This window comes from Quercus suber, unplaced genomic scaffold, assembly GCF_002906115.3.
Source record: "Quercus suber isolate HL8 unplaced genomic scaffold, Cork oak 2.0 scaffold_233, whole genome shotgun sequence".
Lineage (NCBI taxonomy): Eukaryota > Viridiplantae > Streptophyta > Magnoliopsida > Fagales > Fagaceae > Quercus > Quercus suber.
This window is the reverse complement of record NW_027069690.1, coordinates 653,756-669,524: the sequence shown is the minus strand read 5'-3', so window position 1 is coordinate 669,524 and position 15,769 is coordinate 653,756. Positions and strand designations below refer to the sequence as shown.

The following is a 15,769-nucleotide window of genomic DNA, read 5'->3' as shown; positions in this document are numbered from 1 at the left end:
AACTAGATTTTTAAGCCAATGCTAAACGCACACTAAAATGAATTTTCTCACTTTTAATTGAACTTTTCCAATACCACAGAACACTCTTTACCTCTACGTAAATTTTTTGTAATTCAAATTATTTTTATTTATTTTCAAAATAAAAGAAACATGGTAGTTGAAAGACAAGTCATTCTCACTCCTTAGTTGGCCCTCATCCAAATGGCTCCAACAAAAGCCCTGTTATGACGATATGCTATCATTGTTTTTATCCTCCTCAATTCTGAAAAATGGTAGTTGAAAGACAAGCCACTCTCACTTCTTAGTTGGCCCTCATCCAAATTGCTCCAACAAAAGCCCTAATATGACGATATGCTCTAATTGTTTTTAGCCTACTCAATTCTGAAAAACAGTAGTTGAAAGACAAGTCACTCTCATTCCTTAGTTGGCCCTCATTCAAATGGCTCCAACAAAAGCCCTGGTGATGATAATATTGTTTTTATCCTACCCAATTCTAAGAAATTGCTTGAAAAAATTAATTACATTGCCATAGCAGTAGTCCCTTGAGTGAAAAACCCAAAGAAGATAACTGATTCTAGCCTACACAATTCACATCCAGTCTGTAAAAAAAATAAATAAATAAATAAATAAAACCTATTTTAACACCCTTATAATAAATAAATAAAATATATATATATAAATAAAACCTATTTTAATATCCTAAGAAATTACTACAATTATTTTCACAAATTGGGGTGTCAAAATTAAATTAAATTAAACAATAAAAAATTAGGACCACCACAACCAAAAAAGCAATGTTTGAATGCGGCTTATAAGCTTGCTTTTTAGCTTTTATATCAACTTTTTAAAATCTTTTTTTTTTTTTTTACTTTTTCAAAGTACAAATATATCTTAGTACAATTTTAGTAAAAAAATATTTAGCAAAGATTAAATAAATTATTTCTAGACGGACAAAATCACATCGTCTTTTCATCAAAAAGAGGAATATAGCATAACTTCGTATCCCTGTCAATAATTTGAAGTTTTATTATCATTTTTTTTAATAAGTGGAAATAATTTGAAGTTTTACTTTTACAAAGCCCTACCATGCTGCGACAGGGGAAAACCTCAACAATTCTGGAGCAAATTTCAAATCCATAAAACATGAAGAGTGGCGATGACCATGAGAAGATTGAAGTGGCAATCTAGGTCTGTCTAGTTCCCACATTTTTTTAAACAATTTAAACTCTTCTTTTTTGTAAAACCGTATTGTATAGCCAATGAAACGCTAGGATGTCATGTCAGGCAAAAAGTTCTTCAGGTGAACAGCATTATCCTCCATTCCTCCTGGGCAGATAAAAAGAATGTTGTGTTGCACTCCCATGATTCAAATCAATATCAAATAACAAGGAATTTCCGTGGTGATTCAACAATATACTTACATTTGTACCAAAAGTTAATTTGTGCCTAAATTATGCTAGGAACATAACTTTTGGCACGACTTTGTGCCACAATACGCCACATGATGAGTTATGGCGGGTAAGGGTATGTCAATGACTCAATGGGCCATGTGAGGACACATTTTTACCAATCACAACTCACCATGTGGCGAGTTGTGGTACAAGATTGTGCCAAAAGTTGTGTCTCTTACATAATTCTTTGCACCTACATTCACAAATGATGTCAATGAAAAAGTTTGGATTACATTTTTATTAGATGTGACAATGAGAAAGACAAAATTTAGCTACAAATTTGACTCCACACAATATGTTTTTATTGAATATGACTTCTAACAAATTCACCATTGAATTACATTTTTTTTTTTTTTTTATATCTTCTATACTTGCAAAATTTCCAAAAGATCAAATATCAATAGTTTTTTATCAATCAAATATTTAAATTTCAAGTCTTTGAAGTCTAAAATTATGCCCACAAAAAAAAAAAAAAATTATTGATGGAAAGGTAAATAACATCTGATTGACACAAAATTTAATGTGTTAAGAATGAAACATACAATCCAATGGTCAGATGTTCAAAATATATAGCAATATTAATTTTTTTGTGGGAGTTGTAATCATTTTTTACAACCAAGTTTATAACCAAACCTTGTCTAAAATAAAAAGATTACAGCAGACGCTCTAGGCTCTCTCATTCACAAATGGCACAAGACAAGAAAACCTCTTTCTTTCTTTCTTTCTTTTTTTTGCTTTTTTTTTCTCAATATATGCAATACCTTGAAGTTATCTCTATCACATAAACACATGCACATTTTGCACATGCACATTTTGCTGCTCCTATGATGCAAGGAGCAGCAAAATTATTTCAAATTTACTTTTTGAGTTTGGAATTGGTTTTCTTTTCAAATTTGAATTTTGAATTTAGTCTTTAATGTTGAAGATTTCGTGGGATTTAATTGTGACTTGATTAGATAATCCCACATTGATGTAATCCTAGAAACTCTATTAGATTATTGCTCTTGTAATTGTGAAAGGCATTACTATTTAATAAGAATTTTATGATTTGAAAATGTCTCTTATTTAGTAGTGATGATGCCTAGGGATTCTAAGGCAGATTCTAGGGGGTAAAGTTTAGGATTTGTCCCGTTTATCTTCTTTGATCTCTATAATCCTACCCCAACATGCATTATATATATATATATATATAGAGAGAGAGAGAGAGAGAGAGAGAGAGTAGGCTGAAGTGCTTGCTGCTCACATCAATAAAAGTTCTATCAAGTATGGAATTCCTTGTACTAGGGGAATTCGATCAAAGCAGTATAAGCAACTTGATCATTGTGGCAATTCAAACCACACAACAAATCTTTACCATGGCTTGAATTGAATTAAGCTACACAAACAAAACTCCTCCATTACCTCCACTAAAGCCCCTAAGGTTATCACAGGCCATAAACACCGATTAGGTGTGGTCTGTGATAGCCCTTGTTGTGATAGGAGAGCGCTAATCACCTCTTCAAGTTCTAGAGTCTCCCCTTATATCAACTTAGTCCCCAAATGACCAAAAGATGTGGAGAGCTATGCTAATTGAAGTATCGCTTTTTTTCTTCCTCCTCAAAAGTTTTACCAATTTGACAAATGAGTATTCAACATGTTGAACACATTGAGATGCTCCAATAGATTGAAATCATCTTTCATCTGTAAACTAAAAAATTGTTTGTCAAATTCTTTCTTATATAGAAACATTCTAATTTATTCCAAATCTATTTTGTTGCCCAAGCTTCAAGAATGTTGTGAATGACCTCATCCATCACCTAGGTTAAGGGGAATTGCACTAGATGCCTTCTCATCCACATCTTCCCACAAGGATTCTCTCAAGAAACCCAAAACCCAAACCCTGGGTTCTATTTCTCACAAAAAGAACAAGACAAAAAACCTCTTCTCCTCTACACGTGGCTTGTCACACACATAAATAAGAGTTCTACCAAGTGTGGAATTCCTTGTACTAGGGGTGACCAACTTGGTCATTGTGGCAATTCAAGCCACCCAACAGAAGAAAGAACATACTTACTCAAAGAACCCTACAATTTAGCTATTGGATAAAACCAGCCAGACATCCAAGCAAACAAGCCAAGAAATCAAATGTAACTCTGGAAATCAAATGTCAGAATTTCTTTAAGCATGAGTTGGATTAGGTGTATACAGTGCCAACATGGTCATAATTCTGCATCTCATGGAACTGGAGTTTAAATGGAACCGCTCTACTCTTCTTAAAAATAGGTACACTAGGGAAAAGTTGAATTTATGAGATGCAGAATGCTACTTGTCACTACTGAGAGTTGCTAGTTTCCTCTTGCCTTTTCCAAGTCAGGAAGATCTGCCAATGCATTACCCTTCATGTCAGATTGAAGAAGATGAAGATGATGATGTTGAAAAGAAAATACTAAATTTATTTTGTAAAAATAAAAAAGAAAAAGGGAAAACATACAAGCATAAATACATGAAGCAAAACTAGTAATAGCCAATACATCTAATATTTTACTCGATAATTCTTCAATGCACTAAGTTACCAATAGCTTAAAAAGCACTAGACATGTTTCTCCCTTCAATAGAAAATGGATCAAATGAATGTCTGAGACAAGGTGTGTATGGCTCTGGAAAGATCCATTTCCCTCCTTATGATGTAGGAAATGACCAAAAAAAAAATCAATATAAAATGCGAATTTCATTGTTTGATTAATAAATTTAAGAACACGAGAATTCTTGCTATGCATATAACAAGAAATAGATTTCTGTCCATACATGAAATGCAACCAACACGAATTTTTTAGGACGCCATTCAATACAACATTAAGAGGGAAGAAATTTAGGTTTTGAAACTCACAGAGCATTCCTTCGTCATCACTGCTTTCATCATCTTGTCCAACATACTGCAAAAAAGAAAAAATCAAGGTACATGATTAGGTGATTAGGGTCAAAGTTTGTTGACCTCATTACTTATTCACTACAGTTAACAGAGGTAGTCAAATTACCGCAGCATCATCATTTTCAGAGGCCAGATCAGCTGCAAAGACCACAAAATTCAGTCAGAAAAAGTGAACTATTCTCTACAAGTGCAGGCACTTGATGCGGAAGTGTTATGATTCAAGACAATTAAAAGTAACAAGAAAATTAAAGGATAAACCTAAGAATCAACACTTAGGGTCACTTGGAATCAGCACCAAGCTAAACTTAGGCATCAGCACCTAAGGCATTAGGAATCAACACCCAACTATTGGAAAATATCCAATCCGAATTTCATTAATCAGATCTATATTCAAATTCAAATAAACTATTCTCGTATATAGAGCTAGAACTGGAAAATAAAGAGATAATAATAACAACATACCAAAACTAATCCTAACTAAACTCAAATACCAATCCTTATCTAATCTCAAATCTAATCCCTATCCAAATAAAAGTCTACAATTATCCAATTTCCTATAAGATAAATAAAAAATCTGAAAATATAAATTCTAAAATAATTTTGGTTTTGCTCCTACACCATGTTAGTTTGAAGAACACATAGTATTATAGCGTGAATGGCATAAAGTTCCAATCGCAGGACATTTTCAGGTACTTCATACTAAAGTGAAAAATGAAGTGTCGATTTAAAGGAACCAAGAGAACAGCATGGAGATATGATAAAGCAATGAACTTGGAAGTTTCTTTTTAGACAAAAGAAAATGATGTAAATGAAATATCATAAAAGAACCAGCAACAGCTGAGGTCCCACACGCCATAGATTAGAATCGGAACCAAAATTCTGACAAAACCAGATCTCATATTACTGGATCAACCAGTCAGAATTGATTAAGATACAGCAACAACCAAGCCTTAGTGAGAATCAATTAAAATAAAAATATTAAAAAAAAAAAAGATTTTGCCAAAAATATGCGCAAAGGAAGACCAGGCAAAGCCCATGTGTACAAGAGGTATGCAACAAAAAACTAAAATAAACAGTGAGAGAAAAATCAGGAAAAGTAGTAAAATAAAAGGCAAGTAGCGCCTAAAAGGTGAGTTGAGTTGTAAACTATGAAAAACTTAGGTTAAGAGAGAAGAAAGAGGAAGAGATAAATGGGGAGAGAGACTGTAAGAAGAAAGAGAAAAAGGTTTAGGCCTTAATCAATCAATCCCTAACCTTAGCACATATTAATGTTATAGAAATATGGGAAGACACCAAGAATACCCTATACTAATATAATATAACACGCAAATTTTTTTATAGGTATAATATAACAAGCAAATAGAAAAATAACAACAGTAACACTAACAAGATGAACCATAAATTGAAGGACAACATACTTTCATGACAACAAGCTCTCGAGAATTTATTTTACTGCTTCTTGTAAATATATAACAAATACCAAGAAGAACAGTGGCCAGATACTTGCTATTCCTATTTTCAGCCTTAAATCTATAGAACTTCACATTCTTAGCAGAGCATCACCCAGCACATCCCTAAAGAAAATACATAAGAAGAATCTTTACCTACCAAGTTAGGTGCTTAGGTGCTTAGGTCCTTCCACTGGATTCTATGTACTATTATTATTTCCTTTTTGAATAAAATTAATTTTACATAATAAAGAAAGGCCCTTTCCTTGGATTTGGAGATCTAGAATTATTCGAAAAAGATAGTTCTCAAGCATGTTCTTTATCCATTTGACCAGTGATTGAAGAACTTTATGCCACCTCATGCTCTGTTTTCTACTAGCAAAATTAATTTTGTTTCTTACATGCACACATCACTCTTTCCATATTTTACAGAAGAAGCAACCATAAACCAAAGAGAGGAATGATGAAGACAACATATTGGAGGGAGGAGGAGCAGGAGAGGAAGGAGGAGAGCCAGAGATCAACAATCATCTGTATCAGGGAAGGAATGGGCCACTAAGTTAATGAGAGTACAAAAGAAAACAGCCGCATCGTCTATTATTGCAAAAAAATCAGGGTATCAACATGGGCTGGCATAATACATCTTACACTGAACAAGACACTTGTAATCAAGCCCTTCTAGGGAAATGGTTACAAAGGTTTGGAGTTGAGGAGGAATAACTTTCAAAGTATGCAGAAGGCATGGGGAGGATTTGACAACAGAGATGGTTAAGAGGATTGGGCTTATGGAAGAATATATTTGAAGAGGGTGGAATCCCTTTTCTAAACACATTAAGTTTATTATTGGGGATGGCTCTCACATCCATTTTTGGTCTGACCCATAGTGTGGAGATCGCTCTCTCATAGTGATGTACGATGATTTGGAAATTTTTCTACATGTGCTCGTGGTGGGTTTAATGTTAGGAGGATTGCGGATCTATGGTTTAGAATTATTGAAGAAAGGTTTATGGGTTTTCTTAGGGATTTTGGGTTTGATACATAAAAGAAAATGGTTTGATTTGGGGTTGTAAGGAAGAAAGAAAAGAGAAGTTTTTATGGTGTTCAGGGGCTGTATGAACAGTACCACATGAAAGAGAAGAAGAAAGAGAGAAAAGAACACACAAGGACCAACATGACTCAAAAAAAGTACTCAATTATTTTTATTAACCAACTCCATCTATTCTTTGAGTAAATTGAGAACAAATATACAAGGATTCATTCTTGTCCTAGTAGTATTAGGGCTCCTAGTTTGACTAGTAAACTAAAAACCTAATAAAAGACTAACTCAAATGAAATAAAACCTAAGATGGAAAGGATCTTCTAAAAAATTCTAGACTCAACTAAACTAAAAAATGCCCTTAATTTGCAGAAATTCCAGAATTTACAGAATGCCCCTGAATATAAGACTATAACTAACAAAATGAAAACCCAAATAAAAACTGTCTTAACCCTAAAAGACTCATTCCAAGACCTTTGAAACCACACAACTTTTACTTCAATTGGACGTCACACATGGGCTCCATAAAATAATTCTTAAATAGGTGAATTTGCAAAGTGGTAACAAATTAAACTTTCATGACTACATCACATAGTTCTCTTTCTTGATTTATTAAGATCAACAGTACGCCTTGACAGCATCCTATTTTACTAATGCAGATGATCAATGTATGTGATATTGGAATCATCAATTTACTTAAGAGTCCACGAAGAATCTCTTTGATTTGTTGCGTTCTAATTTCCTTTCTGGTCAAGAAGAGAATCAAGTATCCTAGAGACTGATTAAGAATGGAAAGTTTAAAGTTTGCTCATACTGTGACATACTCAGAATTTATAACAGTGAAATTCCCATGGAAGTGCAAATGGAGAGCTAAGGTACCTAAAAAAGTTGCTTACTTACTTGGACAGAAGTAATTAGTAAAATCCAAATTATGGATAACCTCCACAAACAAAGTATTGTAATAATTAATTGGTATTGTGCGTGCAAGAATAATGGAGAGTTAGTTGAGCATCTCTTACTTCATTGTTCAGTGGCACAGCACATTTGATCATTGGCGTTTGCTTAATTGAAAGGTATTTTGGGTTATGGCAAAGATTATGCAGTAGATGATAGATTGTTGGCAAGAAAGATTTCATCACCACAAGCAACCAAGCTCTGGAAAGCAACTCCATTGTGCATATTGTGGACAATTTGGCAAGATAGAAACAATAGAACTTTTAGTGGTGTTGAGCTCCCTAATCTATTTGGCAATATATAGGTTGGAAGAAATAGCCTTCCAACCTATTTTTTATCTTTATTCCCTTTACAGCTTTACCTGTAGGTGTGGCAAAAAGGTTGGAAAAGCTTCAAAAGGATTTTCTTTGGGGAGGGATGGGTGAGGAATTCAAATTTCACCTAGTTAGTTGGAAGGTTTTTTGCACCCTGATTTGTAGTGAAGGATTGGGAATTAAGGATCTATTATTTTTTATTTTTTATTCAAGCTTCGTTTAGATAACGATTATGGCAATATGTGGCGGAAGAGAGAATGCGTCATAGAAGAGGGTGATAGACTTAAAGTATGGCCCAAATTGGGGAAGTTGATGCTAAGTTGAGACTAGAGGGCCTTATGGATGGGTTTGTGGAAGAGCATTAGATGAGGATGGGATAAATTCTCGCACTTTATCAGATGTGTTGTCGGTGAACAGACTTTTGACTTGGTTTGTGGAATGGTAAATCTCCTATCCAGGAAAGATATCCTAATCTTTTGCTAATTTCTAGGGACAAAAATGCTAAAGTGGCAGATTACCTAGTGTTTAAAAATGGTTATTGTTCTTGGAACCTTCTTTTTGTTAAAGTGGTCAATGATGGGCAATTAGAGTCCATGGCTCATTTACAAGAAGATTTATATGCTACAAAGTTTCAACATTTGGAGGAATCGAGGTTTTCAAGTGAAAAGCTATTACAAGATTTTATAAGGTAGGGGAAACTATTTTCCTTGGCAGAGCATTTGGAAAGTTTGTATGCCAAGGGTGGCATTCTTCTCATAGTGTGTGACGTTGAAGAAGACTTTGACTCCAGATAACCTAAGGAGAAAAAGGATGATTGATTATTATTGACTGGTGTTATATGCATGTAAGAAATGGAAAGCATGTTCCTCATCTCTTTCACCATTGTGTGGGGGCTAACAAGTTGTGGTCTATGATAATTTGTTTATTTGGTGTTACTAGGGCTATGCCTTATTCTGTGAATGAGCTATTGTCATGTTGTAAGGCACATTTTGGAATTTGTAAAGAAAGTTAATGGGAGGATTTGGAAAGTGGTTCCATCATGCTAAATGTGGCGTCTTTGGAAAGAAACGCCCGCTGCTTTGAAGGGAAAGAGCATGATTTGGATAAGTTGAAGTTCTTATTTTTAAAAACCCTATATAAGTGGACTTTGACCTCCAGTAGTTTCTCTATAGTGGATTTTCTAGAGTTCTTGGACACAATAAGATTTTGATAGTTTACTTGTATTTTTCTCTACGTTCGTTTCATTGTTTGGGCATTTCCTTTGTATACTTCCCATGTATTAGGGTTGCACCCCTTTTTGAGCTTCTTTTTTTTTTTTTTTTTTTTATGTACCTTTTTTAGCTTTTTAATTAAACCTTATTACTTATCCTAAAAAGAATGAGGAGAACTCATTGCTTGTCTTTTTTTTTTTTTTTTTTTTTTTTTTTTTTATGGACCTTTTTGAGCTTTTTAATTAAACCTTATTACTTATCCTAAAAAGAATGAGGAGAACTCATTGCTTGTCCTATGTTTGGAAAGATCGCTTCAAAATGGACATGTATCTTGGTCAACATTTCATAAAACTGGCACAGAATTTAAGTACAAAAATATAGATGTACCCCCAAGAAAAGCACACAACCATCAACACTACACCCAAGTGAAATCCTGAAGAAGGCCAGAAAGGATCCTTCAGAGCAACATGGGAGAACAACCACAACACAAGTCATGAATTCCATATATATATTCACATCTCAAGCCCTGAGCATAGAAATTGTAAGGCCTCATATAATAAAACCAAACTATAAATTGCTATATGAACTTACAAGAAGACTCTTCCTCATCCTCATCACACCATTTGTTCCAATCAACCTTAATGTATGGTGCAGGTTTTTCTTCTGACTTTAACAATCTTTTCCACCAACCCTTTTGCTCTTTCTGGATTGAACACAGAATGTTCCTCAACCCAACTCTAGTTTTACAACCCTGCACCATAAGAATACAAAACTCAGTGTATGTAGAAACTTCCAACCCTTTCAGAAGGTCAAGTTGAAATGAACTTAAGAACAACCACAATCAAACAGAGGTATTTATAATCAATGCTTGTGTTCTAAACTAAAATATGTTCAAGAATTGAAATTTTTAACGAGTATTTCAGTTAGATATCAGGAAACTTAAAAACATATAACAGTTCCACATATTAGATAAGCATGTTACATCGGTAAAGTGCACATCTGAAATATTCATGGCCAAATGGCAATAAACGGATTTGACTTTCATAAGTTTTTTTTTTTTTTAATTGGTAAGTTACAAACGCACCCAGTGGGTTCAAAACCCACGACATTACCCTCCACCTAACACTTATAAGGGGAGGAGTTGTTAGTTGAGCGAGACCTTTTTGGCTTCATGTATAATTCTGAAGCAGTTAAAATTAGTATTCAAATGTGAAAGTATACAAAGCTTTGTCAACAAATTTAAAAATACCATGCCACACCAGACATACTAGCCAAAATATTTCATACCAGCCAATAATCCAGTACACTTAACCACTTGAAACATACCCGTTTAAATGCCAGGTTGTTTTGGCCTATACCAAGGATTTTGGACTGTACAAAATCGCACTTTATTTTTTGAAACCATTTTTAAACATGAGAGATCTACAAGAGAGGCAAAAGAATAGAAGCCCAAAGATGATATCCAAAAAATTAAAATTTAACAAATAAATAAATAAATAACCCAGCTTCAGATTGGGGACTGTCCTTTTCCCTCTAAATTTCTAGCATTTAGTTCCCACCATAAGCACCACATAATGCAGTGAGGTACCACTTTTCAAATTCCTATATTCTATTGACGACTAAACCAAACTTCCCAAGATGAAAACATATCCAAAACTCTCAGTGGCATAACCCGCTAAACACCAAACAGACCAATTACCATATTCCACAACTTAGTAACTATAGGCAATAAAGGACTAAGGGTGTGTTTGGATATCGCTTATTTGCTGAAAACTGAAAACTTATTGCTGAAAACACTGTAGCAAAATAATTTTTAAATGTGTGAATAATGTTGTAAGACCCAAATATACCTAGACATATGTGTTTTGCTGACTTTTGTGGGTTCGTGAACAGTACCCATGGGACCACTAAAAAAAAGCAGACACACAAATTGGACAAAATGCCCAATCCAAACGCACACTAAGTGATCCACAGTCTCCCCACATGTTTTGCACATACACCAATTTAGCACAACAATATATCTATTCCATAAGTTATCAATAGTAAAAAAAAATTCCCAAAACAGCACTCCATGTAAAGAAAGTGAATTGGGGTGGAACCTTCATTCTCCAAATAATCTTCCAAGTACAGCATCTGAAACTTTGTCATTGCAATATAAACCATCAACTTAACAATCAATAACTTTCTTTATTTTAGCCAAACCAGAAGCATTTGTTGGACACCCTTTCATTTTTGAACAAGACATAAAGCATCATCTGGGAAGTCTCTTACTAACAATTACAAAATAATCCAAAGCTAAGCTAATGTTGATACTTGGAACATGGGAACAAGGATCCAAAAAAGGGAACATGGGGACATCTCATATACAAAATTTGCACCAGAAAGAATATTGAATACTACAAATCTATGATTCTTTTGCGAAGAATTTGGCAAGGTTATTTAGTTTGTTTTTAGTATTGAGCTCAACCTCTTGGCCCAACTCTAAATTAGTTAGAAATGTCAAATATCCTTGGAATTGCGACCAAGCATCCCTAGTGCAATCATATTCGCTTCCACCACACTCAAGAGATTCAAGACCAAAAAAAAATAATCGTCAAGAGGCATGGCATAACATTGACCGACTGAGAAGGGTGACCACTTTTGTTAAGCAAGGAAAAAAAAAAATCTGTTTTTATATTTTTTTTTTCTTGGCTGGTGGGAACAAATAATAAATCTAAAGATATTTCTGAATAATGTTAAATTTGAAAATATGAGTCAAATTTTACAAGTATGTAGCTGTCAACTCCTAAACAGTCAATCAAAGAGTCACCATTAAATTGGACAAGTCCTTAGTTTTCCAAAAACTCAAGTTGGGTCTTTATTATTTTTTCTTCTAGGATAAGTTTTGAATGTTCTAAGTCTATATAAATATGTCATTGTATGCTTTTAGAGATAAGAAAGGAAATTCCAATTTCTCATATTGTTTCCCTCAAAAAAAGTTGGACTCCCTTCAACTATAGGAGTAGACCTTGAGACAAATTCTATCCAAGGAGGTGGTCTCCTCCCACATCAAAATCATTTTCCATTTTCTTGTCTGCGTCAATAGTCTTATCACGTCAGTGTATGGAGAATTAGAGGAATCTTTTTAGCGCAGAAGGCGTGATGATAATTGCATCAAAAAACACACTTCTCTATTGACTTCCTCTTTGAATTTCCTTGTACATGCTCTCAAATCTCAATCTTGCCTTTTACTGCCACACTTATTACAACTTCAAGCAGCCTCTCACAATTACCCTCAATTTCCTGAAGCCACACCTTGAGCATTCGCCTTGATGCACTCAGATTTTTATATCCTCCTGCATTTGAGCGAGCTCAACACTCATTGTATAAAATATGAGATTTTCTTATAATTTCTCTCCTTTTTTTTCTCCTCTTACTCCTTGGTTTGGGGGATGAAACCATGCCCAAAGTTCAGGCCGCATGTCACATGCAGATTTCATATCCATACCTGCATCATTTTGTATTGACACAGTCACATGGGTGCCTTAGGGTCAATTGCCGGTTCCATGTAGCAGCAATGGTGGTTAAGGAGCCATGGTGTATTGGGCCCAGCCACCATGAAGAAAGAGGTCAGGACTGCAGAGGTGAAGTGGCAATAGTTTCCATGGTTGGGAGGTAGCATCTAGACGGTTTGTGTGGAAACCTTATTTGTAATGGGAATGATGACCTTGTGAATGTCTCGATATGATGAAAAATCAAAGTTTTTATTATAAAAAATAAATTTAAAAAAAAAAAAAAACACTACATTCTAGATATCTTAATGGACTTGGACAAAGCAAATATGAAGTATAAGTACAATGTTCATTTTTGTCATAACTCCTACCCTATACAGTTTGAGTGACTTCCGAAACTTGATTGACATAATTAAGTAGCTTAATAGTTAGTAAAAATACTTGCATGATAAAAACAAAACAAAATTGCAAGTAAAGGTTAGCATTACCTCAGGTACTATTGCTCCATAAAGTTCCAAACCTAAGTCAAAGGATTCACCTTGCACCCCTCGAGCAGAGAAACTAAATTTTCCCTGGGGCTCACACTTGACAGAAATATCCTTTGCATCAGGTAGAGCTACGGTCAGATAAACCTTGTCAGAGCGCTGAGCCCAAAGAACCTCTGGATTGCGACTGATACCACACCCCCAAAAAAGAACAAAAAAAATACATATGAGTATTATACTTCAATCATAACAGGAGTTTGCTTGATTAACTTAAACCGAAAACATCTATGTGGCTGAAGAGGGTCATATTCATAAGCAAATGTATAGTAATTTTAAAAAAAAAACACAGACAACACTAACAGACAAAAACCAAAGAAACAACAAACAAACAAATAAACAGAAAAGGCTGGTACAACAACATTACAGCACCACAACAGAAGTAGCCATAGATAGCGTCAAAAACAGAGTCCATGCAATCAAAATATTCAGTATGCTTTATGCTTTTTGTTAATGCAATTTGAAAAGCAGTAGTTAACACAACACATCTCTATACACTTTTAATTTCATCTACTTATAGTCAATTTATTAATATTTTTAGATTAAGATGAGTTTTTGGTTAACCAATTCAACATGGAAAAACCGAGTAATCTTGTCTATAATTATGAATAAATAAGAAAACCCTAAGATTAAAACGACCAGTATACTTAAATATGTATGTGTGTGTTAATACTTAACGGAGATGGAAAAAAGAAAGTAGAGGTTGAGATATGATGATGATGATGATGAGAACGGGTGGAAGCGTACCTCATTTGGATTTTGATTTTGTGGACGGAGAATGAACGATGTTTCAGTGAAAGGTCGCGTGCGTGTGAAAGTGTGTTACAGGGAGTGAGTGCGGAACGGAACGATATATCAAAACAAAACAACCAAACACTCGGTCTAGTCCGTACACTCACATCCAAGGCAAGGTATCTTTTCTCAACAACTCGCTTCTTCAACTTGTCTTTCAAGTCCTTCAACTCAGTCACAGTCAAAGCGTCAATTTCAGTCAACTCCGCTGAACTTAAACTCTTTTTTTTTCTGTTTTCTTTTTTCTTTTTTGTGATTTTCATCTGAAAAAAAAAAAAAGGAGTGTGCTTTAAATGATATTTTATATATTTTTTAAAATAAAAATGTTAACCAATGTCTTTATAAATATTTTATTGAAAGAATGATAAAATAATAAATATTATTGACAATTTTTTATATTTTTATAAAAATGATATTAAAACTTTTTACTATAATTTATTTACAATTGCTCTAATAGCATTCATTAACATAACTATTTTTAAAAATATAAATCAAATTATGCACAAATTATTTTTTTAAATGCAATCACATTTGTTTGTGTAACCAATTATTAATTATTAATAATGATAAGTTTATTTTTATTTTCCAAAATTATGTATTATAATTCATATTTGAATATTTATTATTTTTAAACTTGTGTTATTAAGACAAAGAACAAGATAACTTTTGTTAAGGCAATTTTTGTTTTAAGAACCGTAACGTAATGTTTGTCATTGATTATATGATAAAGTTTATAGTCGCAAAAAATTTCACACTCAGCTGATGTGATGAATCGTTAATAGTAAGTAAAAAATAATGTTAATTGGAGTTGAGATATGCACCAATAAAAACTTACTAACTTAACTATTATTAAAAAAACATTGTGAAACTTTTTTTGTGCAGGGAAACTCAACTTTAGACAAAGTGGCTAACATGGCAGCTTGGACTGATGAGTTGTCAACTCGACCAAAGCACCCTAAAAGCCCACTAATTTCACCAAAGTCAACATTCTCGTGATTAAAGTGATTTTCCCCATGTCTATAGGCCCTTGTGCCCCATACTTCTAATCAGATGGATCCACTGCCTATTGTTGATGTGACTTCTTGGTAACTTGGGCCCGACACCAATTAATGCTCAGCGAGCGGATTCCCCTGGTTCACGACAAACTCTTAGGGTATTTGGGAGAACAATTTGGCAGGCCTATCTAGGCTCGGCCCGTGGGCTGGGGCGGGCCAACCATATCATTGAGTGGGCCTACAATTCGAGACTGGGCTGACTTATTTGGTCCGTACAATAACCCCCCACGATCCCATTTCTAAAGTGTGGGGATGGGATCATAGTACTGTTTTTAACACATGGGAGATCGTGCTTGATGTAACCGTTGATTATTGGGGATACCAAACGTCAGGTACTAAATGATTCATACACTCTTATCACATTTGTATTTGTCACCATTAACCCCTTAATGACTAAAGCGTGATCCATAAATTAAAGAGAAGAAATTTGGTGAGATTAAATGTCCATAATCATGGAGTAATTCAATCTGCATAACCAATACAAAAGGCAATGATCACTAACCCTAAGAGGTACAAAACACGTCCTAATTTTCATAGATCTTTCCTTCGCTCTCTCATTATGTCATT

General features: G+C 34.2%; 1 protein-coding gene across 2 annotated transcripts; it reads right to left on the bottom strand.

Annotated features, from left to right (window-relative positions):
• Positions 1 to 3,568: 3,568 nt before the first annotated feature.
• Positions 3,569 to 14,332, bottom strand: LOC112024960 (co-chaperone protein p23-2). 2 transcript variants are annotated; one of them, XM_024057608.2, is made up of 6 exons: positions 14,103 to 14,332; positions 13,302 to 13,485; positions 9,914 to 10,073; positions 4,466 to 4,497; positions 4,318 to 4,363; positions 3,569 to 3,826 (listed from the first exon to the last, which is right to left on the bottom strand). In XM_024057608.2, the coding sequence occupies exons 1-6, from the start codon at positions 14,105 to 14,107 to the stop codon at positions 3,822 to 3,824; spliced, it is 432 nt and encodes a 143-aa protein (XP_023913376.1). In that variant the 5' UTR covers positions 14,108 to 14,332; the 3' UTR covers positions 3,569 to 3,821. The 2 variants fall into 2 exon arrangements, with proteins under 2 accessions (XP_023913376.1, XP_023913375.1); XM_024057607.2 differs by having other exon boundaries at positions 3,569 to 3,810.
• Between the last annotated feature and the right edge of the window lie 1,437 nt (positions 14,333 to 15,769).